Genomic DNA, 21,780 nt, shown 5'->3' on the forward strand with positions numbered 1-21,780 from the left:
GATGTCTACATTGACCTTAATAATTGTAAATAATGTTCCTTCAACCACTATCCTCTACAACAATGGTTCTTCTCAACATGTAGATCATAACCCCTTTGGGTGTCAAGCGACTTTCATAGGGGTCACCTAAGACCATTGGAAAACACAGATATTTACATTATGATTCATAACGGTAGCAAAATTACAGTTATGAAGTAGCAACAAAAATCAGCTTACGGTTGGCAGTCACCACAACATTAGGAACCATTTTAAAGGATGGCAGCCTTAGGAAGGTTGAGAACCACTGCTCTACAACATATAACTCTCTCTCACCTACAATCCCTAAGGCAACAGGCCACAATGTTCATTGATTCATTCAATGTTTACAAAATGCATTGTGGTATGTTCTAACTGTGTGAAAAATCAACAATTGCAATTTTAAAAGCAAATGATGGGGATGGAGAGATGGCTTAGTGGTTAAGAGTGTTTACAGCTCTATCAGAGGACTGGAGTTCAGATCCCAGCTCCAATACTTGGTAGTTAACAAAGACATGCAACTCCAACTTCAAGGGATTACATGCCCATTTCTGGCTTCCATGGACACACACACACACACACACACACACACACACACACACACACACTTGAACACACAAAATAAATTCTTCAAAAGCTGATGAGTGCACACTGATGTGGTCTCAAAACTCAGGGGTCTGAAGCAGAAAGATCACAAAATCGAGGCTGGTCTGGGTTACATAGTAGAATATTATTTCAAAAACAAAAACCAAACCAACTTGTTAAATTATATGTAATTTGACCAGAGATATTTACCTTTTTGAAATTGACAAGATTATTTCCTATTTGGATGTTATAAACTGAGTTTGAGACATGGCACAGTTCACAAAAAATGAAAAAAAAAAAAAAAAAAAAAACAACAACAAAAACCAAGAACTCTGTTCTTTCCTATAGCATAGAGATGCTGTGATGAACCTGTATTTTGCATGTAGGCATAAACATCTGTCCACAACTTATGGTAAATAGTCTACTGTTGACCATGATATTCCTTTTATTGCAAAATGATATAAAACAGCTGTAGAAACAACAGGAAGATAACATTTTTTTTTTTTACATTATCACATTATGGATATTTTTCCCTTTGTACTGGAATTTACTTCCTGCATCCATTTTTGCTTTATCTGGAACATCTTATGTTGGGGTTTCTACATCACACAATGGTAGTTTTGAGTTAAGAAGAGCTTATGGAAAGCTAATCTGGGAATGATGACTCCCTTGTCTTCTGGGCCTTTTCCTGGGCACACTTATTTATGTCCAGAGTGGAACTCTGCTCCAGCTGACTTCCACTCGGCCATCAGTTCTTTTTGGACCTCGTCTGGTAGCTCATAGAAAACCTGAGGATCAATGTCAGATGGGAAAGTGATTTTTTCGTCAACACAATCTTGTTCTTTATTTTCTACTAGTCCTTGACGAGAGGTGGTGGCTACCGTCTGCTTGTGACTATCTGCAGTGCGGTGTTTGGAGAAAAGTTGTTCACTCTGCAAATTTGGAAATGAATGAAAAACTGAAACAGCAGGATTTGTATTGGCAAAGTGGAATCCTTGAGACTCTTTAGGTCCTTGGCTCATGCGTTCATCTTTTAACCGATTATCTATATAATAGGAACAATCCTTTCCACAGGATGGATGGGAGGAACTGCTGGTACTCAAGCCTGATGTTCCTGGCTCACTGGGAGACACAGCTGACCCCTGCTTGCCAGTAAACGTAGCATCTCTGGAGCTTAAGGACCCAGCTTGCATTTGCTTTGTAGAAAAGAAAGACAATACGCCTCTAGAGGCATGTAGTGGGCAACTTAAGCTTCCTTTCCCTTGAAGATTTTCTCTAGGTTTTCCAGAAAGGATTTCTTCTTGAATGTCTGCTGGAAGTTGCTTAAAGACTTCTTGGTCAACACCCTCGGGAAGTGCCTGGAGTGAAAAGTCACTTGTGTCTTTTTCTTTAGAAAGACATGTGGCATCCGAAGGTGACTCCCCAGGTCTCGTACTTTCAATTCTTCTACTCGGTGGACAATCCCAGGTTACTTCTTTCTCTTTGGAAACATCTTCATTGTGAGTGTCTTTCACTTTCTAGAACACAAGGAGAACAGCAGAACTTAGGAGGCCGACATGCCTTAAATGTCACTGCCACTGAAGTACTCCTATAGCTAGTGTCTCCCAAATGATTTCCAACCTGCTCAACACTTTCAGTCTTTGGTTGTCAGTGCCAGGTAGCTACAAATGATTAATCTACCCCGCTGAGTTACACTACTGTGCAGCTTATCATGATATTCATACTTTGCTTGCTAGCTCGCACTGAGTAGGAGACAAAATATAAGGAAAGGACCTCAACAATCATGTGTTTCAACATCCAATTCTATAACTTAAAGTGATATAATGTTATTAAAAATATATGCAGAGATCACCAAAAGCTGATTTTCCAAAAATTTCTTGTCTAAAAGGTAAAATTTAACAGAAAGAAACAAAATAAATAAAAGTGTATATATATATACACACATTGTATATATTATATACATACATACACACACACACACACACACACACACACATTGTGCAGATGGTTTTGCTCATTATGTATACAGTTTTCTGTCTGCATGTGTCCCTGCACACCAGAAGAGGGCACCAAATCTCTTTACAGTTGTGAGCCACCATGTGGTTGCTGGGAATTGAACTCAGGACCTCTGGAAGAGCAGCCCCCGCTCTTAACCTCTGAGCCATCTCTCCAGCTCCTAAATATATTATTTTTTTAAGCATAACACTATATTTATATAAAACTTGAACATTCACAACCCAAGTTTGCACAATTTTTCTTAAACTTTTTGCATTTGAATTTCCCTTCCAGTTTTATGTACCATAAAATGCCCACACACTGAACTACAGCTCAACAATTATTATACTACTATCCCAATCTTAATTCAATGGTAATAAATTTCTAGATATGTTTAAATTTATAAGCCAATCCACAATATTCTTATATTCCTCTAGAAAATGTGTTAACACTTCCTGAACAGAAGCACCATACTGCTTGTCCCTTTTATTGTGATGTTTACACTTTCCTCCTGGATTACAATATATTTAAGGCCAGCAGCCGTCCTATGATAGGAACTACAAACAAGTAAACCATCCAAACAGTAACACCTCAAAGAATCTCCAAATGGCACTAGATACAAGTGTGCACTGCATGCTACAGAGGCGCAGTAAGGGTGTACTCACAAAACTACGCTTGCCGGAGTGGGATGTGGTTGACAGGGACGACGTTAGGTAGAAATCCATGGGCCCCTTCTTCGCAGTGTTCAGAGCCTTCAGGTTGCAGAAGCACACACTTAGAAGAGTAAGGTGAAATGGCATCTTCACATTTACCATATTTCGGAAAAGTTTCATAAGGATATCAACCAGGGGAGTCATTGCATCATAATTTCCTAAGTCAAATGTTGAAGGATATAATAAGCACCTGCATCTTAGTTAATATTCAAAGCATAATATTATTTACATGACTTATATTAAGAAATTAAAATCTAAATTGGGATCATTGGGCATTTGACATTATTTACTAAATGTATTCTACATAATTATTATTCTACACAATAGTTTTGTACCCTTTGAAGCTGGGATATATTTTTAACTAAGTATTTACTGAGTAAATAACTGAGTATTTACTTTTATTATCTATTAAAAAGTTTTTCTAATGTTAATTCCTGGTAAAATTCAAGTAATTTTTGAATGCCATAGGAAAATACTTCTGTGTAGCATGTTTCTAATTCAAAGTTTACTTTTTGAAGAGTTCAATATGCCAATTACATTCTTAGAAAATCAGCTCATACCTGTCCCTAACTTCTGAATGACATGGGATGGAACAGGGCACTGTCGACTCTCACGATTACAGTGTTTCTCAGAATATCGACGGATAGCTAATCTTATTGTATGGGGCTTCCTTCCATCACGGCATACTCTGAAATTATAAATGGAAAAACAGAATTATAAAATTTGTTAACATGTCTTTAAGATGATAGAACACTGCTGCAGGCCGCAGGAATATATCCTAAGAACTCAGCTGGTTATGGCAAAGTCACTACCTGGAGGAATCAGGGAATTCCTCCAGAGGAAGCCAAATCCCAAGGAGTTTTTGGTGTTACTTGGCTTGATATATATCAGCTGTATTCTGTTATGAAAATCATGTGTGCCTTCATAGTTTTCCCAATTGACTTTTCCCTAAGAAAGGCTAACAGTGTGGACTGATCACTCTCTGGACATACACATTCCAGGAATTTGGAGAACAGCCTCAGGAAAGGCTTCCTCTGGAATCAGATATCTCCCTTGGCCACTTTCAAGGACTAGCAGTAATAACAGTCCACATGCAAGTCTCCTGATTTAAGACAAATTCCACAAGGAGACACCGCCTAGGTCAGGTGGATGTTCAGTAATAGCTTTACACAATTCAGCTCGGACTCTCCTTTCTTACAGCCTTACTATCTTTATAGACCTCTAACTTCTTACCTAACCACTTCTAGGAATATTTAGATAACCTTCTGCGCTGACAGCTATGCTCAGCCAGAAAACCAGTTCAAGCCTCCCTGTAATTATCATCATTGGCAGCATCCGGCCAGGTCCATCACCAGATGGAGGAAAGTACCTTATCAGAGATACCTCTGTACTCTCTAAGAACAGACTTAACCATCCAGGCTACCTGTTTGAGAAGGCCTGGCGCATGTGCCAATTAAGCTTAACTTCCTCCTTTCCCAAACCTTACCTCTAATTCCAGGTCTCGCTTTAACTATCACCAAAGGCATCTAGCTGTACACAGGTTGCCTAGTGACTGAGCACACTTTCCCCCACCCTGCAGAAAAAACGGCAGATAGCTTGGACAGATAGGAGCCACAGGAAAAAAGAAGACAGTTTTATTTTCTCCCATTGACCTAGCAACTTATAGATTCTTAACATTTTCTACTAATCACGTTTAAGAGTTTAATAGTTAGGCACATAAGATCCCTCTTCTTAGATATTACCCGAATTTAGCCTTTAGTTAATTCATTTCCCCATTGGTCACTTCCCTTTGGGGTTGCAAATGATAATTAATGGTTATTGCCTCTCAATGTGATTCTTATCACCCCTCCATTTGACCCTGGAAGCCTGGCTTTATATACCAGGACTTCCAGGGCACGGGGAGTGAGAGAAGAGAAAAGAGAATGGAAGAACTAGACGGGTAAGAACTTGAGAGGAACAAACTGAGATGGGGAAGAACTAGATTGAAGGGCTAGAAGAGAGTACTAGAGGAAGGAGATGGAAGATGAGGAAGAGTCAGATGGGGAAGTACTAGCTGGGTAAGAACAAGGTGAAAAGGACCTAGATAAGGCAGAATTAAGATGAGAGAATTAAGATAGAACTTAGAATGAGCAGCAGATAAGTGTAGAGAGAAATCAGGCTAGAAATGAGCTAAATATGAGAGCAAAATATAAGCTTGTAACTGACACAGAATAATAAAGTATATGGACTAAGGAGTTTCGTGTACATAGATTCATTTCTTCTCATCAAAGATTAATTATCAGCTGGTTGTAGATTCTTCCCGGACCTTGGGAGGGGACTATCAAGGAGCTGGACTCCCAGAGTCCCCAATAGAACACTTATTTATTGAAGTGTCAGATGGGGTAACTATGGTATCTATAAGTACCACAGAAAATGGCACATAATAAGCAATGCATGTTCAAGAACACACAAATAAATATCTCAAAGTCAACACAGCAAAGTTCTGACATTTAAAATGGGAGAGTCCCTCAGAATTAAGTGCTGTCAGAAATGGAGCGATCTATTCTATAGTCCAAAACATAGTTAGAAAACAACCTATTAAATCAGCAAGAATGTTGGCCAGCTACAGATCCAACAGAGGACTAATAGCCAGAATATACAAAGAACTCAAAAACCAAAGCATCAAGAAAACAACCCCACTTTAAAAAAAAAAAATTGTCTCTGCTCCCTAACTGCAGACTGATAGGATCGACCACCTCATGCTCCTTCCTGCCTCGGGTCACCTCACGCTCCTACCTCCATGTCTTCCCCATTTGGAAGGAATGTTTCCCTCCCTTAAGTAAAGAAGTAAAATAAACTGTTTCCACAAAAAAGAAAGAAAGAAAGAAAGAGCCTTGGCAATCAGGGAAAAGTAAATTAAAACTATTTTGCCATTTCATCTTCCCTCACTCAGAATGGCTACAATTAGGATAAATGATAACAAACGCTGGTAAGGATGTGTAGGAAGGAGAAACCTCATCCACTGTTGATGAGAGTACAAACTGGTACAGCCACTATGGAAATCGTGTGGAGATTCCTCAGAAAGCTAAAAGCAAATCTACCATATGACCCAGCCATTCCACTCCTGGGCATATAACCAAAGGCCTTGATAAGGAAAATTTGGGGCACGTGTGAAGAAAATGGATGAACTTATGACATACAATATTAAGCAAGGTCATATAATCTCAGAAAGAAATAAAGCACACGTTCTCCCTCATATACAGAATCTAGCCAAATGTACACGTGGGTACAGTATAACATGAAGAAGAGAGGACAAGAAAGTTTAGACATAGGGGGACGAGGAAGGACTGAATTCAACTGGGCCACCCCTGCTCGCAGCCTATAGAGAGGACGTGGAAGAAGGAAGCTGGCTGTCTCTGCCTGCGTGCTCTCACTCTCATGGGCAAGTCCATTCCTTCACTGGCATTAGATATGAAGTTAGACTTAAAGTCTGCTGAACAGAGGAACTTCATGCCTGGCGCTGTAAGACCAGCCAAAAAACCTTTGGCTGGAAAAGTCACAGACCCTAGAGGAAGACCTACCATCTCATTTAACTGCTATAACGTTGCCAGGCAGTGGCACGTGCCTTTAATCCCAGCACTCAGGAAGCAGAACCAGGTAGATCTCTGTGAGTTCCAGGCCAGCCTGGTCTACAAAGCAAGTTCCAGGACAGCCAGGACTATACAGAGAAACGCTGTCTTAAAAAAAACAAGACAACAACAATAAAAACTGGTATAACATCTAATTGTCTTCTAAATACTTATCTGTATACCCATAGATGAATGCAGCTCTCACCCCACAGCAAAGAAGCTTCCTTTTGTAGCAGATGGAGGTCATTTCAGAGAATCACAAATGGACAAAGTGCAGAGACTAAAAGCACCTGTGGTGTGCCCCACCCCAAATATGGCATTGACAACAAAAGCCCTATGCCAGGGCAAAGGGAGCGGTGCAGAAGAGGGAGAAGACAGTGAGAGCCAGAGGCCTGGGAGGATGGCTACAAAATCATGCCTTCTGGCCATGCAGGGCTATGCAGCCATGAGCTGTTAAGAGTTATGACTGCCTACACAAGACCACAGCAGTGGTCTTGGCTAGACAGCAGAAGGGGTTACACAGCCCCTCTCCCAGTTGGGGAGTGTGGCAGTTTGAATGTAATGGCCCCCATATTCTCATAGGGAGTGGTACTACTAGGAGGTATGGCTTTGTTGGAGGAAGTGTGTCACTGTGGAGGAGGGCTCTGAAATCTCATATATGCCCAAGCCAGTGTCTCAGTCCATTTCCTGTTGCCTTCTGACCAAGATGTAACATGTCTGCCTGAATGCTGCCATGCTCCCGGCCATGATAATGGACTAATCCTCTGAAACTGTAAGCTGCCACCTGAATTAAATGTTTTCTTTTTTAAGAGTTGCCATGGTCATGGTATCTCTTCCCAGTGATAGAAGCCCTACCTAAGACAGGGAGCTGCAGGCAATAGATGGCTCCTGAGGGAGTCAGCAGAAGTAGAGGACACGAACTGAAAGGGATATGGCAGGAGGGTGTCAGAAGAGTTGGTGGGGGGAGAATGGATATAATAAAAAAAAGACATACAGGAAAATATCTTATATTCACCTTATATATATATATATATATATATATATGCAATACACATAAACTATATAAAGTATATATGCATATATATATATATATATATATATATATATATATATATAGTTTAAAGACATTATACCACTTGGAGTAGTAATGGCCCCCAAGAGCCATAGTCTAACAAAAACTCCAGTAGCATGCATGAGAAACCTCCTCCCAAGTTACTGGTCAGGACAGTCCAAAATTTTCAAAACCATACAGGCTATTGCTGTTTCCCTAGACGGCCTCCCAGAATTGTATGGTAAGGGCCTATTTCTGAAGACACCGTGCGCTTTGGACGCGGGTCTTGGGAGTAACAGAGTTGGAACTGATCCAGAAGCCTCATCCCTGAGGAGTGGCTCTCCCCGTATCAGAAAGTACAATGCAAACTGGCAAGGGAAGGGAGCATCTAGTCGTGCTAACCAGCTTCGCCTGGTTGAACCTAAACTATGACTAGACTGGCCATGTTTTAGAAATGGTGTAATGGTGGTCCTTATATTTTGGTGATAAACAGCTGCCTAACTGGACTTAAGGTCCACTCAACAGGACACTAGAAAAAAGCTGAAAGCAACTTTAAACTAGTGCCCAGAGGATGGCTTTTTAAAATACAGCTTACCTCCTTTCCTCTCTGTAGGGTTAATCAATAGATTCTCTAGAGGAAAAATGTATTTCACACACAGACCCAAGATACATGAAATGATGTTTACACCCGTCACTTAAATTCTATTATCCCTCCTTCATACAAACAAGGTGCTGTGGTGTGGTGCTGGGGGCACTGGCAAGCCAAGACATGGACAGATGCAAACAGCTGGTGTCTCAGAGGTTTAAAGCAACGGCTCTCTTCAGGATTGAGTCTTCAAGGCCAAGCACTTATATACGACACACACTTCCTGTGGCTTTTCTATGCAGGGCCCTTCTCCACAGCCACACATTTCCGAGTACTCGTGAGCTGAGGTGGAGTGGTGACCCAGTTTCAGCAGCAGACTCCCCAGAACAGAATGAGCCACATCACTGGAGCTGAGTCATGCACAGCCTTGAGCATGCAGCCAACAGTGAGCTGCATGGCTCTGCTCCAGACATGAGGCAAGCTGCTCGTGACAGCAATACGGAAGGCAACTTCGGATCATCTGTTTTCTGAGACAAGCATCAAGTTGTTTCATCTCTATACGGCTAGTCTTCCTTGGATCGTTCCAGAAGTACACATGTTCTAAACCAATGTGAGATACTTCTAAGGAGATGAAGTGATGGAAAAGTAACATTTTCTTGTGAGAAATGAGAAGTGCACATTTCAAAGACAACAAGGAGCACCAGGAAACATTTCTTGTTCAGTTTATGTTGTATTTTTGTATATTTAGACCTCAGTTGACACATCATTGTTAACTCTCAGGCCAGAGTCCCTGAGCACACTCGGATCTATCTACCCACGCACTGCCCCATTCAGCCATCCCTTCCTTGGACTCCACTATCTTTCCAACACTCTGAGGCTAGGGGAAAAGGAGGAGGTTCCCACTGCTTTCTCTAGCACTGCCATCTCGGCATCTTCCTGTTCTGAACCATCACGAACCCGAATACCCATGCCTACATAAGGAGTGTTAGAACTGTGGCAGAATTCCTCTTTTCTGCATCTTCCCCTTTTAACTGAAAAGCAAGTTATTATGATGTCAGGAGCAGAAGCTATGCAATAGTTACAGAAGTTTTAAAATGTCCTTCTCACCTAAAGACTATAAATCTAGGAATATTAGAAATACCTAAGAAACCATTCAGGTAACTACTGTGGCTTAAGATCGACATAACCACCACGTTATGTGAATGAAGACTAACAGAAGTAGGTAATTTTAATTAGCACTACGTGATGAGAGAAATCTGATAGCAAATGATCTATCTTGCATACAGTTAATCTGTGAAACCCAACACAGAACGTGAGGTCGTTTTTCCCATGTGGTGCATACAGGATGAATGTAAAGGATGACAAGGTAAAATGAAAAATACCTGTTCAGAAGGCTGGAAAGTAATTCTTCAATCTTAGCTTTAGCTTCTGCTTCCGACGAACACTTTTTAAATGTATCTTCTTCACTAAAGGACTACCAAGGAAGTATCAATTAATAGAAACTCAAACACAGTGTTGGTGCCAAATCATCTTTACTGCCTTATGCTAGGGCCTAACTTAACACGCGGTTCTCTTTCTCCTTAACTCTCGGTGTGTGCAGTTACTGTGCACAAGTCATGAAATCTGAAAGCATTAGGACAGACTCCAATCTCTCTATAGGACCACAGCAAGGCTCCTATGGCCCTAAAACTCTGAGTCTCTACTTGGGTAAGTTATTTAACCTTTTGAAGGTACAGTGCCTTGCTCTTAAGGGAGGAAAGAGGAAGCAAGGGAGGCAGGAAGGAAGGTATGAATCCATAGCACTGTCTTTCTCCAAGGTTTATGGTGAAAATTAAATGCACCAAATATGTGGAGCACTTTCTAAAGTGCCTGGCATATAAGAAAAAACCCACACTAACTGGATAATTATACCTTCCCCATTCGCCAAGCCACTAAATTATTCTGAAAACAAAGATGTTTTAAAAGATAAAAATATTTTCTTCACATGTTTGTGTGTGCGTGTCAGGATTTTAAGGCAGTAGTAAAAAGAAAATAGGTAAAGATTTAAAACTACCGACAGGCAGGTTTCAATTTCAGATCTCACATAAATCACCTTTCATGGGGAAGGGATCATGTACAAGCAGCAAAGCAAAGTAGGGTAGTGAATACTGAAGCCGCACATCTTTATCTTAAGTGGCATCATAACCAGCACCTCATAAAATAAACACCATGCTCAAGTACGTACCTGAGGGGGTCCTGAGGGTGTGACAGGAGAGTTATCCTCTCCAAAACTGAGCTTCTGGATGCGCTGAGCAACTGAAATTCCTAATTCCTTTTCTAATGTTTTGATCGAAAAGGTCTGGAGATCATGCACACTGTTGATTCCCAGTACTTCAAGACGTTTGGCAGTTTTATAGCCAATACCTGAACAACAGAAATGCATCGCATTACCGAGGCTTTGCTTCTGAAAATAAAACTACTCTAAATATTAAAAATGTTTCCACCATATGGTAAGTTCCTTAATACTTTACTAAGATCAAACCTCATTACAAAATACATTGATTTTCTTCCACTCAGGGCTTGTGAGTTACACAAACTTCTTTGAAGCCCTCCTAACATGTAGCATCGTCTAAGAGACAGCCATTGTGTTCTGTCTGAATAAAACATACTTTTTATAGCCTGGGATGTGATACTGTGGAAAAACTCAAAAATAAGTTATAATTCATGTATTCAAAAAAGACTGCACTACAACCATTAGAACTGCCAGACAAATTCATAAATAGCACACTACCCAGGAATCCGCAGTCACGGTAAGTAATACTTGCCATCCAGGACAAACTAAAAGAAAGAAAAAAAGACCGAAAAAATTGTCCTGCTAACCTAACTCCATTAAACTAGTCCTATATTTTATGCACAGGAGAAATAAGCTGTGAAATTTTTTTTTAATTTCATTTAAAAATAATAATCTGGTTTCCTTTCCCAGTAAAAGCCGTAAAGTGCAGGAAACAGGCATGTAGGGGGAATTATTAAAATGGAGTGACAGATCACTTTACAGCAGAATTAAAGACTGACAATTAGAACAAAAGAAAAGGTAAAAGTGTATAAAAACCACAGATGAGGGCTGGGGATGCAGGCTTAGCTGGCCAAGTGCTTGGCTAGCTTCCGCGAAGGCCTGGGTTTTATCCCCAGCACTGCATGAAACCAGGTGTGGTTGCAGAACTCAGGATGTGGTCGTAGAGGACCGGTAATTCAAGGCCATCCTCAGCTACAGCAAGTTCCAGGCCAGCCTGGGCTACATGAGACCCTGTCTCAAAACAAAACACAGATACCTTAACTAAAAAATTAATTCAAGCAAGAATGTTTTGTATGAGTATAGAGATCTCAGCTGATTACAAACTAACACCTAACATGCTTCTTCAGAACAAACTCAAGATTTCCATTATATTCAAGAAAGTAAGTCAGGATATAAAACAAATTAAATCATACCAACATTTGTCTAAAAAGGGAAGTTGTGTCATTGATGGTGAAGTTTTGTTGTCTCAGAAATCCATTTTCCCAAATCCCTACAAAAATGAACTTTAACATACTCCTAATATTAATAGCCTATCTGTCCATGACTAATGAGTAGGTCACTTGTCCTTAAAATGAGGAACTCGGTGACTGGAAGACCATTCAGTTGGTAAAGTGCTTGTTGCACTAACACTAGGACCTCAGTTCACATCCTCAACATCCACATAAAAAGCCATGAGCTCTGGTGCATAACCATAACCCCATAAGTGGGAAGGCAGAAACAGGAGGATCCCACCAATCCATGAGCTTAGGTTTAGTGAGAAACAGTGTCCCAAAAAAATATGAAGTGATTGACAAAGATACTTGAGGTTGACCTCTGGTCCACACTTGTACACCCACAAACACATACACACAAAAATACAGGAGACACAAAAACATTGTTTTTAAATGAAAGGGTTGGCCTAGAAGTTTCTGGAAGTTCACTGTGCCACTATACATACAAGGTCCACAAAGAGATGTTGTGGGATATTGTTTACACTGTGTGAAGATGTGTCACTATGGTTGGTTTAATAAAAAGCTGAATGGCCAAGAGATAGGCAGGAGAGGTTAGGCGGGCAAAAAGAGGAACTCAGGGGGATGAATCTAGGCTCATGGAGATGCCAGGGAGTCAGACATACAGAATGGAGGAGAGGTAAAGGGCCACGTGGTAGAACACAGGCCAACAGAAACAGGAATTTAAGTTGTAAGAGCTAGTTGGGAACAAGACTAAGCTAAAGGCCAAACTTCCATAATTAACAAGTCTCTATGTCATTATTCGGGGGCTGGCGGTCCAAAGGAAGTCCGATGAGAAAGACCTACTACAAAGAGACATTGCAAACAATGAACTCCCTTCTCTGTGAAACACACGGAGACTGTAAGTATGGGACCATATGGCTCCAGGGCACCACTCAGAACCTTACGTGGAAAAGTACTTTCACATATAGCTTCATACAGATTTGTTCCAGAAAACATTTCAGGTTTTTTGGTTTTTCTCCAAAAGCCAAGTGTGTGCCTCTAGGACTTAAATGCATATTTAAACTAAAGAAATTACAGCAAAGCCAATATACAGTCTTCAAATGTATCTGTCTTACCAGGCATTTCCTTTATGTGGTTCAAACTGTGAATGAGATCTTGACAACTTTCAGGTAACAAGACTGTTTGCTGATTTGGTTTAAAAACACCAGAAACTAACTTGGCCAATAGTTTGTTGGGAGCCACTCCAGCACAGCCAGTGAGCTCAAGCTGATGATACATGGCTTCCCGCATCTCCGCCGCAATCTGCGATCCAACCACAAGTCTCACGTGGGTGATGTTGTGCAGGTTTACCGCTATAATGACAACGTTATTACCACAAAAACACTCATTTTCTTTTCCACGAAAAGCTTTAACAAGCCCAGGATTTTGTTTGTATCCAGCCCATCCCCCAGCACTCTTCCACCTGTTTCTTTAGTTCTCCATAGGTTTCTACAAAGTGATCAGATACCTAGGGTCTGTGATAATGAGCACATGCTGGAAGTGCTTAATCATTAACAGACTATGGAAACACAGCTCAAAAGAAGTTCCACTGACGTGCATAAACTTTTATTCACATTTACCAATAAATAAGTAGAAATAAATATGTATTCATGCACTACCTGAACACCCTAATGGAACCCATGTCTGACTGGCTCACAAGTTAGAAGCTCTGTTTATGACATTATAGGGAAATTATAAACACATTTTCTTTGGTGTGGAATGGTTGTTATATGGACCCATTTTTATCCTTAGGACTCATGCTCAAAGAATCCGGATGACTGTCACAGAGCCTGCAATTTACTGCCTCATAGCTCTCAGTGATCAGCCGAGCCCAGAGCGAGCGCACAGTCGGGAGAAAAGACAAAATAAATGTGCCAAAATAATAACTGGTTTGTCTGTAACAGACAAGACTGCTCACACCATGATTCTGCCAATGTCCAAACTCATTGGAAAGAAACTGCTTTTAAATCTGTGTGGAGCCAGGCACTTGGGAGGCAGAGGCGAGCTGATCTCTGAGTTCAAAGATACCCTGGTCAACAAAGAAGTTCCAGGCCAGCCAGGCTACATAGAAAGACCCATTTCAATAAGTCACTTATATAGAAGAAGAAAAAGTAGTGAGGAATGAGGCAATTTTTACTTGAAATATAAAATCTAGCTCTCTATACACTGACGTGTTTGTTCTATACAGCAAGGTCTGCATCAGCTTTAAAAGCTGTATCTGGAATCTTACTGGCTTTCCACCCTGCTGACCAACATTTGGGTTCTCTTAGATACTAAACAGAACTATACCTCCAAAAAGGCCACACATCTGTCAGCGACCTCACTGACTATGGGATGTACACAGTTATGGTCACAATGGGAACAGGGAAGAAGCACTCACACTGGTTATTGTAAACATGGCCCGACACAGTCACTGACGAAATCTCATCTCTTGGAAGCTGCTGGAGTCTTTTCTCAACCATTTCTGTTAGATCCACAAAATTTTCATCAAATCCAAGTCTCTCAACAACTGGACTAAATTCCTCCAACAATTCTAAATTGAAATAATATTGGAGCACAGATATAATTAAGTTATAACTAGAACAGAATTCACTGTTTAATGATTAAAATACCAAATGCAGCATATAAAAACGTGTATTCCTTATGTATGATACATATGTAACACAGCTTCACACCTTTTTAATTTTTAACTTAAATTTTTGCTTTATATGTTTGCATGTTTTATATGCATGTACATCTGTGTACCATGTTTGTACCTGGTACCTGCAGGGGCCAGAAGAGGGTACTGGATCCCCTAGGACTAAAGTTACAGATGGTTGTGAGCACCCATATGGGTGCTGGGAATTGAACCCAGATTCTCTGGAACAAGCAGCCAGTGCTCTTAACCACTGAGCCATATCTCCAGCCCAGTCCCACAACCTTTGATAACATCCTCAGCAAACAGACTTGAGTAGAGGCAATATTAAAGGAAAAAATTCAGAAATAATATTCCCAGGATAATTAATCACAATAATACATCTAATTCAATCTTCCACATCTATAACTTTTTTTTTTATCTGTAGTATACTTTAAAAAAAAAAATCCATGCTTAGAGGTAGTTAAAATCTTGAAGTGGATGTCAAGGAATAAATTATAATCTTAGAAAAGTATAACCAAGTGATAATATATTTTAGCTATATTCCCACAAGCACTTGCAAAAGGCTAAACAAAATGACATTTAAAACTAGTTTTGAAAATACACTACAATGAAGTATTTTGATGAATCTTTCCTTCAATACATTCCCTAAGGATAAAGTAGCTGAAGTGGCACCACCTTCAAGAATTCAAATCGCTAGCATCAAGGCAAGATTTAGCCATTAAAATGTTCTGAATAAAAACAGACCTGAACCAAAACTCAGAATGAATTCAAAAGGACTATCAATTCTGAAATTAAATTGAAAACTAATCACTAATTACAACTTTAGAGTCATTTTTACTTACCCCTGGATCTTCTTCTAACTAGATGATGAAAAGTACAATAGTTCCATGGCATTCGCATATACCAAGTATATTTTTAAAAAACTGGACAGTAACAGAAGACACTAATGTTGACCTTTGGTGCACACACACATACACACACTAGTGTGCGTGCACACACACAAACACATAAACTTCATATGCACAAAAATGTCTTTCTTCACAATATTTATTTTCATTTTATATTTTAAAACTTTACATTTTTCTGTTACTTACATAAAATAGTATTCATGACCGAATTTAAACTATTCATTTTCTCACCACAGCTATAATACTGAAAGATACCTTCTTAGAAAATTAAGTATTTGTATTAAATTTAATTATTTTGGGGCACATAAAGCTACCTTCTTATATAACTTAAAATTTATTACATTTATTTATCTGGTGGGGGCAGAGGGGTATATGCTATAGTATGTGTGGAGGTCAGAGGACAACTTGTCCAAATCAGTTCTCTCCTTCTATCATGTGGGTGCCAGGGATGGAACTCTTATTGTGGGGCCTAACATCAAGAGCACATATCCACTGAGCCATCTTGCCAACTCCTTAATAATTTTTGAAGTGAGCAAGGCCTGATGTTTTTTTAAAGTGTTAGGAAAAAAGAACTAGATATATGGCACTTTACTCGCAATATTTGTATAGTGAATAATCATCCCACATGCTAAAATATGTGGCGACTAACTTGTACCTGTAACCTTATATGACATCTCCCTATAGCGGCTCAGGTCTTCTCCATTCACGAGGACCAACTGGGGACATTTTTCTTTTGCATCTCTGACAGTCATAAGTTTCTTAACTCCAAGTTTCCTGGCTTCATAGTTGCAAGTAACCACCAAGTATTTCTGCTGAACACCTATAAAAAAAAAAAAATAAGTATCATCTGAGGAAATGAAGTGAAATTGAGCACTTTAAAATACAGTTTCCTAGTTTGGTGCTGTAACAGCGTAGGTGGTAACCCACTGTCTGCTGCTGTGGTTGTTTGCAGCAATGAGGTCCACACCTACAGCCTTGTGCATGCTGGTCAAGCACTCCACCACTGCTCTGATCAGAGCTTTCGGGGCTTTGCTATGTTCTCACCCTCCACACTGGCCCTGAACTCACCATGTAGCCCAAGCTGCCCTCTAACTTGTATTCTTCCCACCTCTGCCTCCCTTTTGCAAGTGCTGGGATCACAGAATTGTACCACCTTGCCCAGCTCACAATGGGCTTTGACAAGAATGAAAAGATATCTGAGTTAAGAACAACAACCTCTATCAAAATTCTAAACATCAATCAGGGTTTTTGTTCTTTTCATTTTCTTTCCTTTTTTTTTTTTTTTTTTTTTTTTTTTTTTTTTTTTTTTTTTTGCTTTTTTATCAAGACAGAGTTTCTCTGTGTAGCTTTGGCTGTTCTGGAACTTGCTCTGTAGACCAGGCTGGCCTAGAACTCACAGAGTTCCTCTACCTCTTAAGTGCTGGGATTAAAGGCATGAGCCACCACCGCCTGGCGAAACATCAGGTTATTGAGCTATCTCTCACTTACAAATTATAAAATACCAATTTTATTCTCCCATATCTTAACTTTTATCTTTAGATTTTTCCAATCGGAGAAGAAAGAAATTATATTAAATAAGAAAACACAGAATAATTGTAGCAGAAATTGCATAGAAGAATATGGGCAGTTACTCATACACAAAAGGGAAGCTGTGTTTCTCAAATTTAAATTATCATTAAGTCAATATACTCTAAGAAATTTTCAGTGATAAAACAAATTAAATCCTTCAAGGATTTTTTTTTTTTTTAGACAACTCAAAGCCCAATTAATTTATATTATCATGTAATACACTCAGGTATGTTTACCAAACAATAAGCCCAATGAAAGTAACAAAGAACAATTAAATACAGGTTGCTGCTAGAAAAACTCATTTATCTTCTGAGCAAACTGCCAATGAATATAAGCAATATTCTAAGAGCCAAACTGCAGCAATCATGAGAGATCTTGTCCCACTAAGAACCTTAGCAATGAACTATAGCTCATAATAATTTTTAGTTTTACCATGAGGAGTTATTTTGGGCTTCCTTTGAAAACTGACACCATTATGAGTACCTACAGGTTAAAAAAAAAAATCACCAGGCATTTAAGGTTGCTAAAATCATTTGCTTTTCTCTTTTTACACAAGTTGATTGCTTCATGACACTGTAAGTCACATTCGTCTGTGTATGTAGATAATGCCTAAAAGTCTCAGTAAGTATATAAAAAGGTCAGACTGGTAAACTCCTTAGCTAAAAGGACTCCCCAGAGCATGTCTTGGCCTGAGCTGGTTGCACACTTATAAATAAAAGCTGACTGAGCACTCACACTCCTCAGTTCAGGATAACCACTATTGCTACATCTTAATCATTCAATACCTTTTAGTACAAAGTAACTACTGGGCATCTTGTGCTAACTAGAAATGATTTCAGAAGGAAAAACAAAAAACAAACCAAAACAACCTGACCTCCTAATTTAATTTAAATCCTTGACCTCTTTGGAAAGTTTAAAGATTTAGCCTCACCTCAGAGAACTAACACCTAGTCATCCCTTCCTTCTTCAAGGAATCAATGGGGCAGACTGTGACTTGGAAAACCGAGCCAGGCACAAGATGAAAGCAGGAAGCAAGCACTGCCCTCTATGCTTACACTAAAAGATCCTCCCCACAGGCGTGAAGGAAAAGCTGTTTTCCTTACTGAAGGTAAGTGCCTTCAGAGGGGAGCTACCACATCTATTCAGAGCTCATTCTGGTTTCTGTGCATGTGCCACCCACGCTGGTGTGGTCACGTTTACTAAAGGGGCAAGATTTGGTACACTCACTCTTGGTACCAGAGCAAATACGACTGCCGACCAAGTCCCTAAAAAATGGACTCCAAAAACTGTCTTAATATGGTTAATAAATCGGAAAAAACAAATCATACTTGAAGCTAATTTTATCACCACCCAACAAAGACACCATCAGTGTGGATTACCTAAAGGTTTGTCCTTTAATTCTGGATTGGAGATCATTTCTACTTGGGCATAAAAGCAATCCAGATCCACATGGACTATGACTCTGGATGAAGAGATTCGTGTTGGCACCCCTCCATCAAAAACTGCTGCACAATACACAAAGGGAAACAAATATATTCAGGCTGCTTATCATCAGTGAGCAACTAACAGATCCTTAAAACATTTCATCTGGAAAAGAATGTACAGTGACTGGAAGAGTTTTTTCCACTTGAATTTTATGATGTGTCAAATGCCAACTTTTTGGATACCCCAAAGTATCTACAAATCATAAGGGCATGAAGCTCCATCAATAAAAAATGTCTTCAGTCCTGTTTAACTAACCAGCACTTCTTCAGGTACTTCATTTTTTCCCTCCTCGGAGTAGTTAATTTAAGGGAGAAACTCTGGATCAATAATGAACTGGCACAAAAGCTAGTATTATTGTAAGTTTTTTTTAATAAACTTTTAAACAGTAAGTTGTAACAATGTTATTTTCAACCAACTTGAGAATTACTCAACGTGGCCTGTTTATTTAAAAAAAAAAATAATCAAACGGCACAACACAACCTGTGGGTTCCAGGACACTAAACTTAGCTCCCATGAGAATAAGATTTCCTGTTCTGAAGTCCCCAGTGCCCAGAACAGTGCCTGGGGCGCAACAGACAACAAATAATTAATCACTGAGTTGAAAAACATAGTTATCTGATTTCAAAAACTAGGGTCAAGGATGTACCTGATGCCTTGGGGCCAGTGAGTAAATAGTAGTTTATGTTATGGGTGGTAAAGGAGGCAACAGGAAGAGTTCCCTTCTCTAGTTACGAACAAAGCAGCCTAAATGCAACCCTGGGCTAGGAAAAGCACATTTGTAGGAAAACTGACAAATTCTGAATTTAGTGTGCCCTTCAGGGGATTAGTTGTGTACTGACTTTAACTTTGACATTTGATGTATGTATCAAGGAGATATTAGAGATATTGACATTAGGGAAATAACATGTATGCCACAACTTTTCTGTTCCCTGGGGGGTGGGGGTGTCAGGGAATGGAAATCCAACGCCGGGCCTGGAGCCACAAGGCTGAGGTGGAAGTGGGTCACCTCGGGACTCCAGCCAGCTTGCTAGATCCGGGGCCATCCTTTCCTACCTGGACTGAGGCCAGGTCTCTACGCCTAAACGGACGCCAAGGTCCTCCTGTTCTCCGACTCGAAGCCGCCCGGAAGCATCAGGGGTCCCCTCGGGAGGTCAGGAAAGCCTGTCCGCCCCCCCCCCCCCACCCGCCCGGAGACAGGTGCACCCTACCCATGTGTGCAGGAATATGCAGGGTCGCCCAAGCGTGCAGGAGCCGGCGCAGCGTGCCCGCACTCCCCAGGCCCTAGCGGGACCGAGAGGCCGCGCCCCAACGACCGCCCCGGGCGCCCGCCCTTCCCATCCTTCCCTTCCTTTCCCGCCATCACCGGGGCGGGGCACACCCCGCGAGCTGCCCGCCGCCCCCACGTCCAAAGGCTCCATGGCGCGAGCGGCGTCTTCCTCCTCCGCCGGGCCGCCTTCCTCCTCGGGCTCCACCCCCATCTTCACCGGGGGCCAACCGCAGAGCAGCTGCTGCACGGTCTCCTAGGAAACCACGGCCCAGCCTCCGGCCTCACGCCTGCGCACTCCGAGCGGAGCGGCCTGAGTGGCAGAGGGCGGGAGACCCGGCAGGACCTCTGCACACTGATGGAGGTCGTTAAGGGGAGGAGGAGGAGGGAGGAGGAAACCAAATGGCCTTTTCTTTTTTTCTTTTTCCCATCTCTCTTCTTTAATCTTTTAAAAGGAGTTTTGTTAACGTGTATGTGAGAAGGAATGCTATGTGAGTGCTAGTGCCCGCCAAAGCCGGAAAAGAGCGTTGGACCCCTAGAACTGGAGTTAACCGGTGGTTGTGAGCCCCTTGTTTCTGGGAACTGATCTTGGGTTCTGCGAAAGAGCACCAAGTACCTCACCTCTGAGACATCTCTTCAGCTCCATTCTTTTCTTGTATTGATTCGTTTTTCCCTGAAGGCTTCAGTGTTCGGCTCATACCAAAATTTATAATTTTTTAAGTATATTCTCTGTCTGATGATTGGTTAGCAAAACCGCTAACCCCTAAACATGAGTGATGTGTGTTAATGGGATTGGGGAAAGAGTATAAATTATATTAAGATCGAGGTAACCAGGTAAAGGACATGATTAACAAGGATGTGAAGGTTTGTTGAGTTTTGTTTGTTTTATTTAAAGAGGCTCTAATGCATTGAACCCCTGAATGGTTTATGTTAAAATAAATAAATAAGGTTTTGACACACTTGCTTTCGGTCATAAAGTCGCCATTCCAGACTCTGATTTTGCTGACAGTATAATTAAGTATGTTGTGTAACTGATCTGAACCTGCACTGGTAAAAACAAACAAAACAGGCAAACACACTTTCGATTACATAAACAGAGATAAAACAACATAGTTTGATATTCTGATGTCTGTAAATCACATGGCACATTAGGAGCTCAAAGTATCCTTGCCTTCTCCTGGGGTTCGTGTGTGCATCTTCCAATATACTTCTCCCTGCCCTGGTTCAGTAGAACATATTGATTGTAGAGAGGAAATGCCACACTTTGCTTTCTACTGCTTTGATAAACACCATGACCAAAATCAACATGGAGAGGAAAAGGCTTATTTGGCTTACACTCAGCATGCTCTTTTAGACCACCCAGAACCACCCCCTCAGGGGCAGCACTGCCTACCCTGGCCTGGGCCCTCCCATATCAATCATTAATCAAGAAAATGGCACACAGACTTGCCTACTGGCCAGTCTGATGGGGGCATCTTCTCATTGGAAGTTCCTTCTTCCCAGATGACTCTACCTTGTTTCAAGTTGATGAAAACCTCATCAGCACACCATCAAAAGACAAAAGAACCTCAGGCTGTTTTGGGCTCTTTAGAAAAAATAGCTATTTACCTTTAGTCTTTGTGTCTTATCTTGAATGTATTGTTGAATTTAGCAAATCATGAACCTCTACCGAATTCCTGGAAAGATGTGCTGGATTCACTGTGTCCTGGTCATCTGATACTACCACTGATGTATTTGTTAACTGTATTGATTATAACTGCACTTTTCCTTTCGCTAAAGAAAGTTCATGGCAACCACTTTCATTTTGTAACGTGTCATTT

At 40.7% G+C, this 21,780-nt stretch overlaps 1 protein-coding gene across 7 annotated transcripts; it reads right to left on the reverse strand.

Moving 5' to 3' along the window:
* Positions 1-1,027: 1,027 nt before the first annotated feature.
* Poli (DNA polymerase iota) lies at positions 1,028-20,206 on the reverse strand. Of its 7 annotated transcripts, none has more exons than XM_059246018.1 (10): positions 20,075-20,205; positions 18,591-18,716; positions 16,298-16,462; positions 14,477-14,629; positions 13,173-13,409; positions 10,778-10,956; positions 9,936-10,027; positions 3,869-3,996; positions 3,261-3,466; positions 1,028-2,117 (listed from the first exon to the last, which is right to left on the reverse strand). In XM_059246018.1, exons 1-10 carry the CDS (start codon positions 20,172-20,174, stop codon positions 1,299-1,301), a joined length of 2,205 nt encoding a protein of 734 aa, XP_059102001.1. In that variant the 5' UTR covers positions 20,175-20,205; the 3' UTR covers positions 1,028-1,298. The 7 variants fall into 7 exon arrangements, with proteins under 7 accessions (XP_059102001.1, XP_059102002.1, XP_059102003.1 ...); XM_059246019.1 differs by having other exon boundaries at positions 18,591-18,713; positions 20,075-20,202; XM_059246020.1 differs by having other exon boundaries at positions 19,905-20,190.
* Positions 20,207-21,780: the final 1,574 nt, after the last annotated feature.

Source organism: Peromyscus eremicus, chromosome 19 (assembly GCF_949786415.1).
Source record: "Peromyscus eremicus chromosome 19, PerEre_H2_v1, whole genome shotgun sequence".
Taxonomy (NCBI): Eukaryota; Metazoa; Chordata; class Mammalia; order Rodentia; family Cricetidae; genus Peromyscus; species Peromyscus eremicus.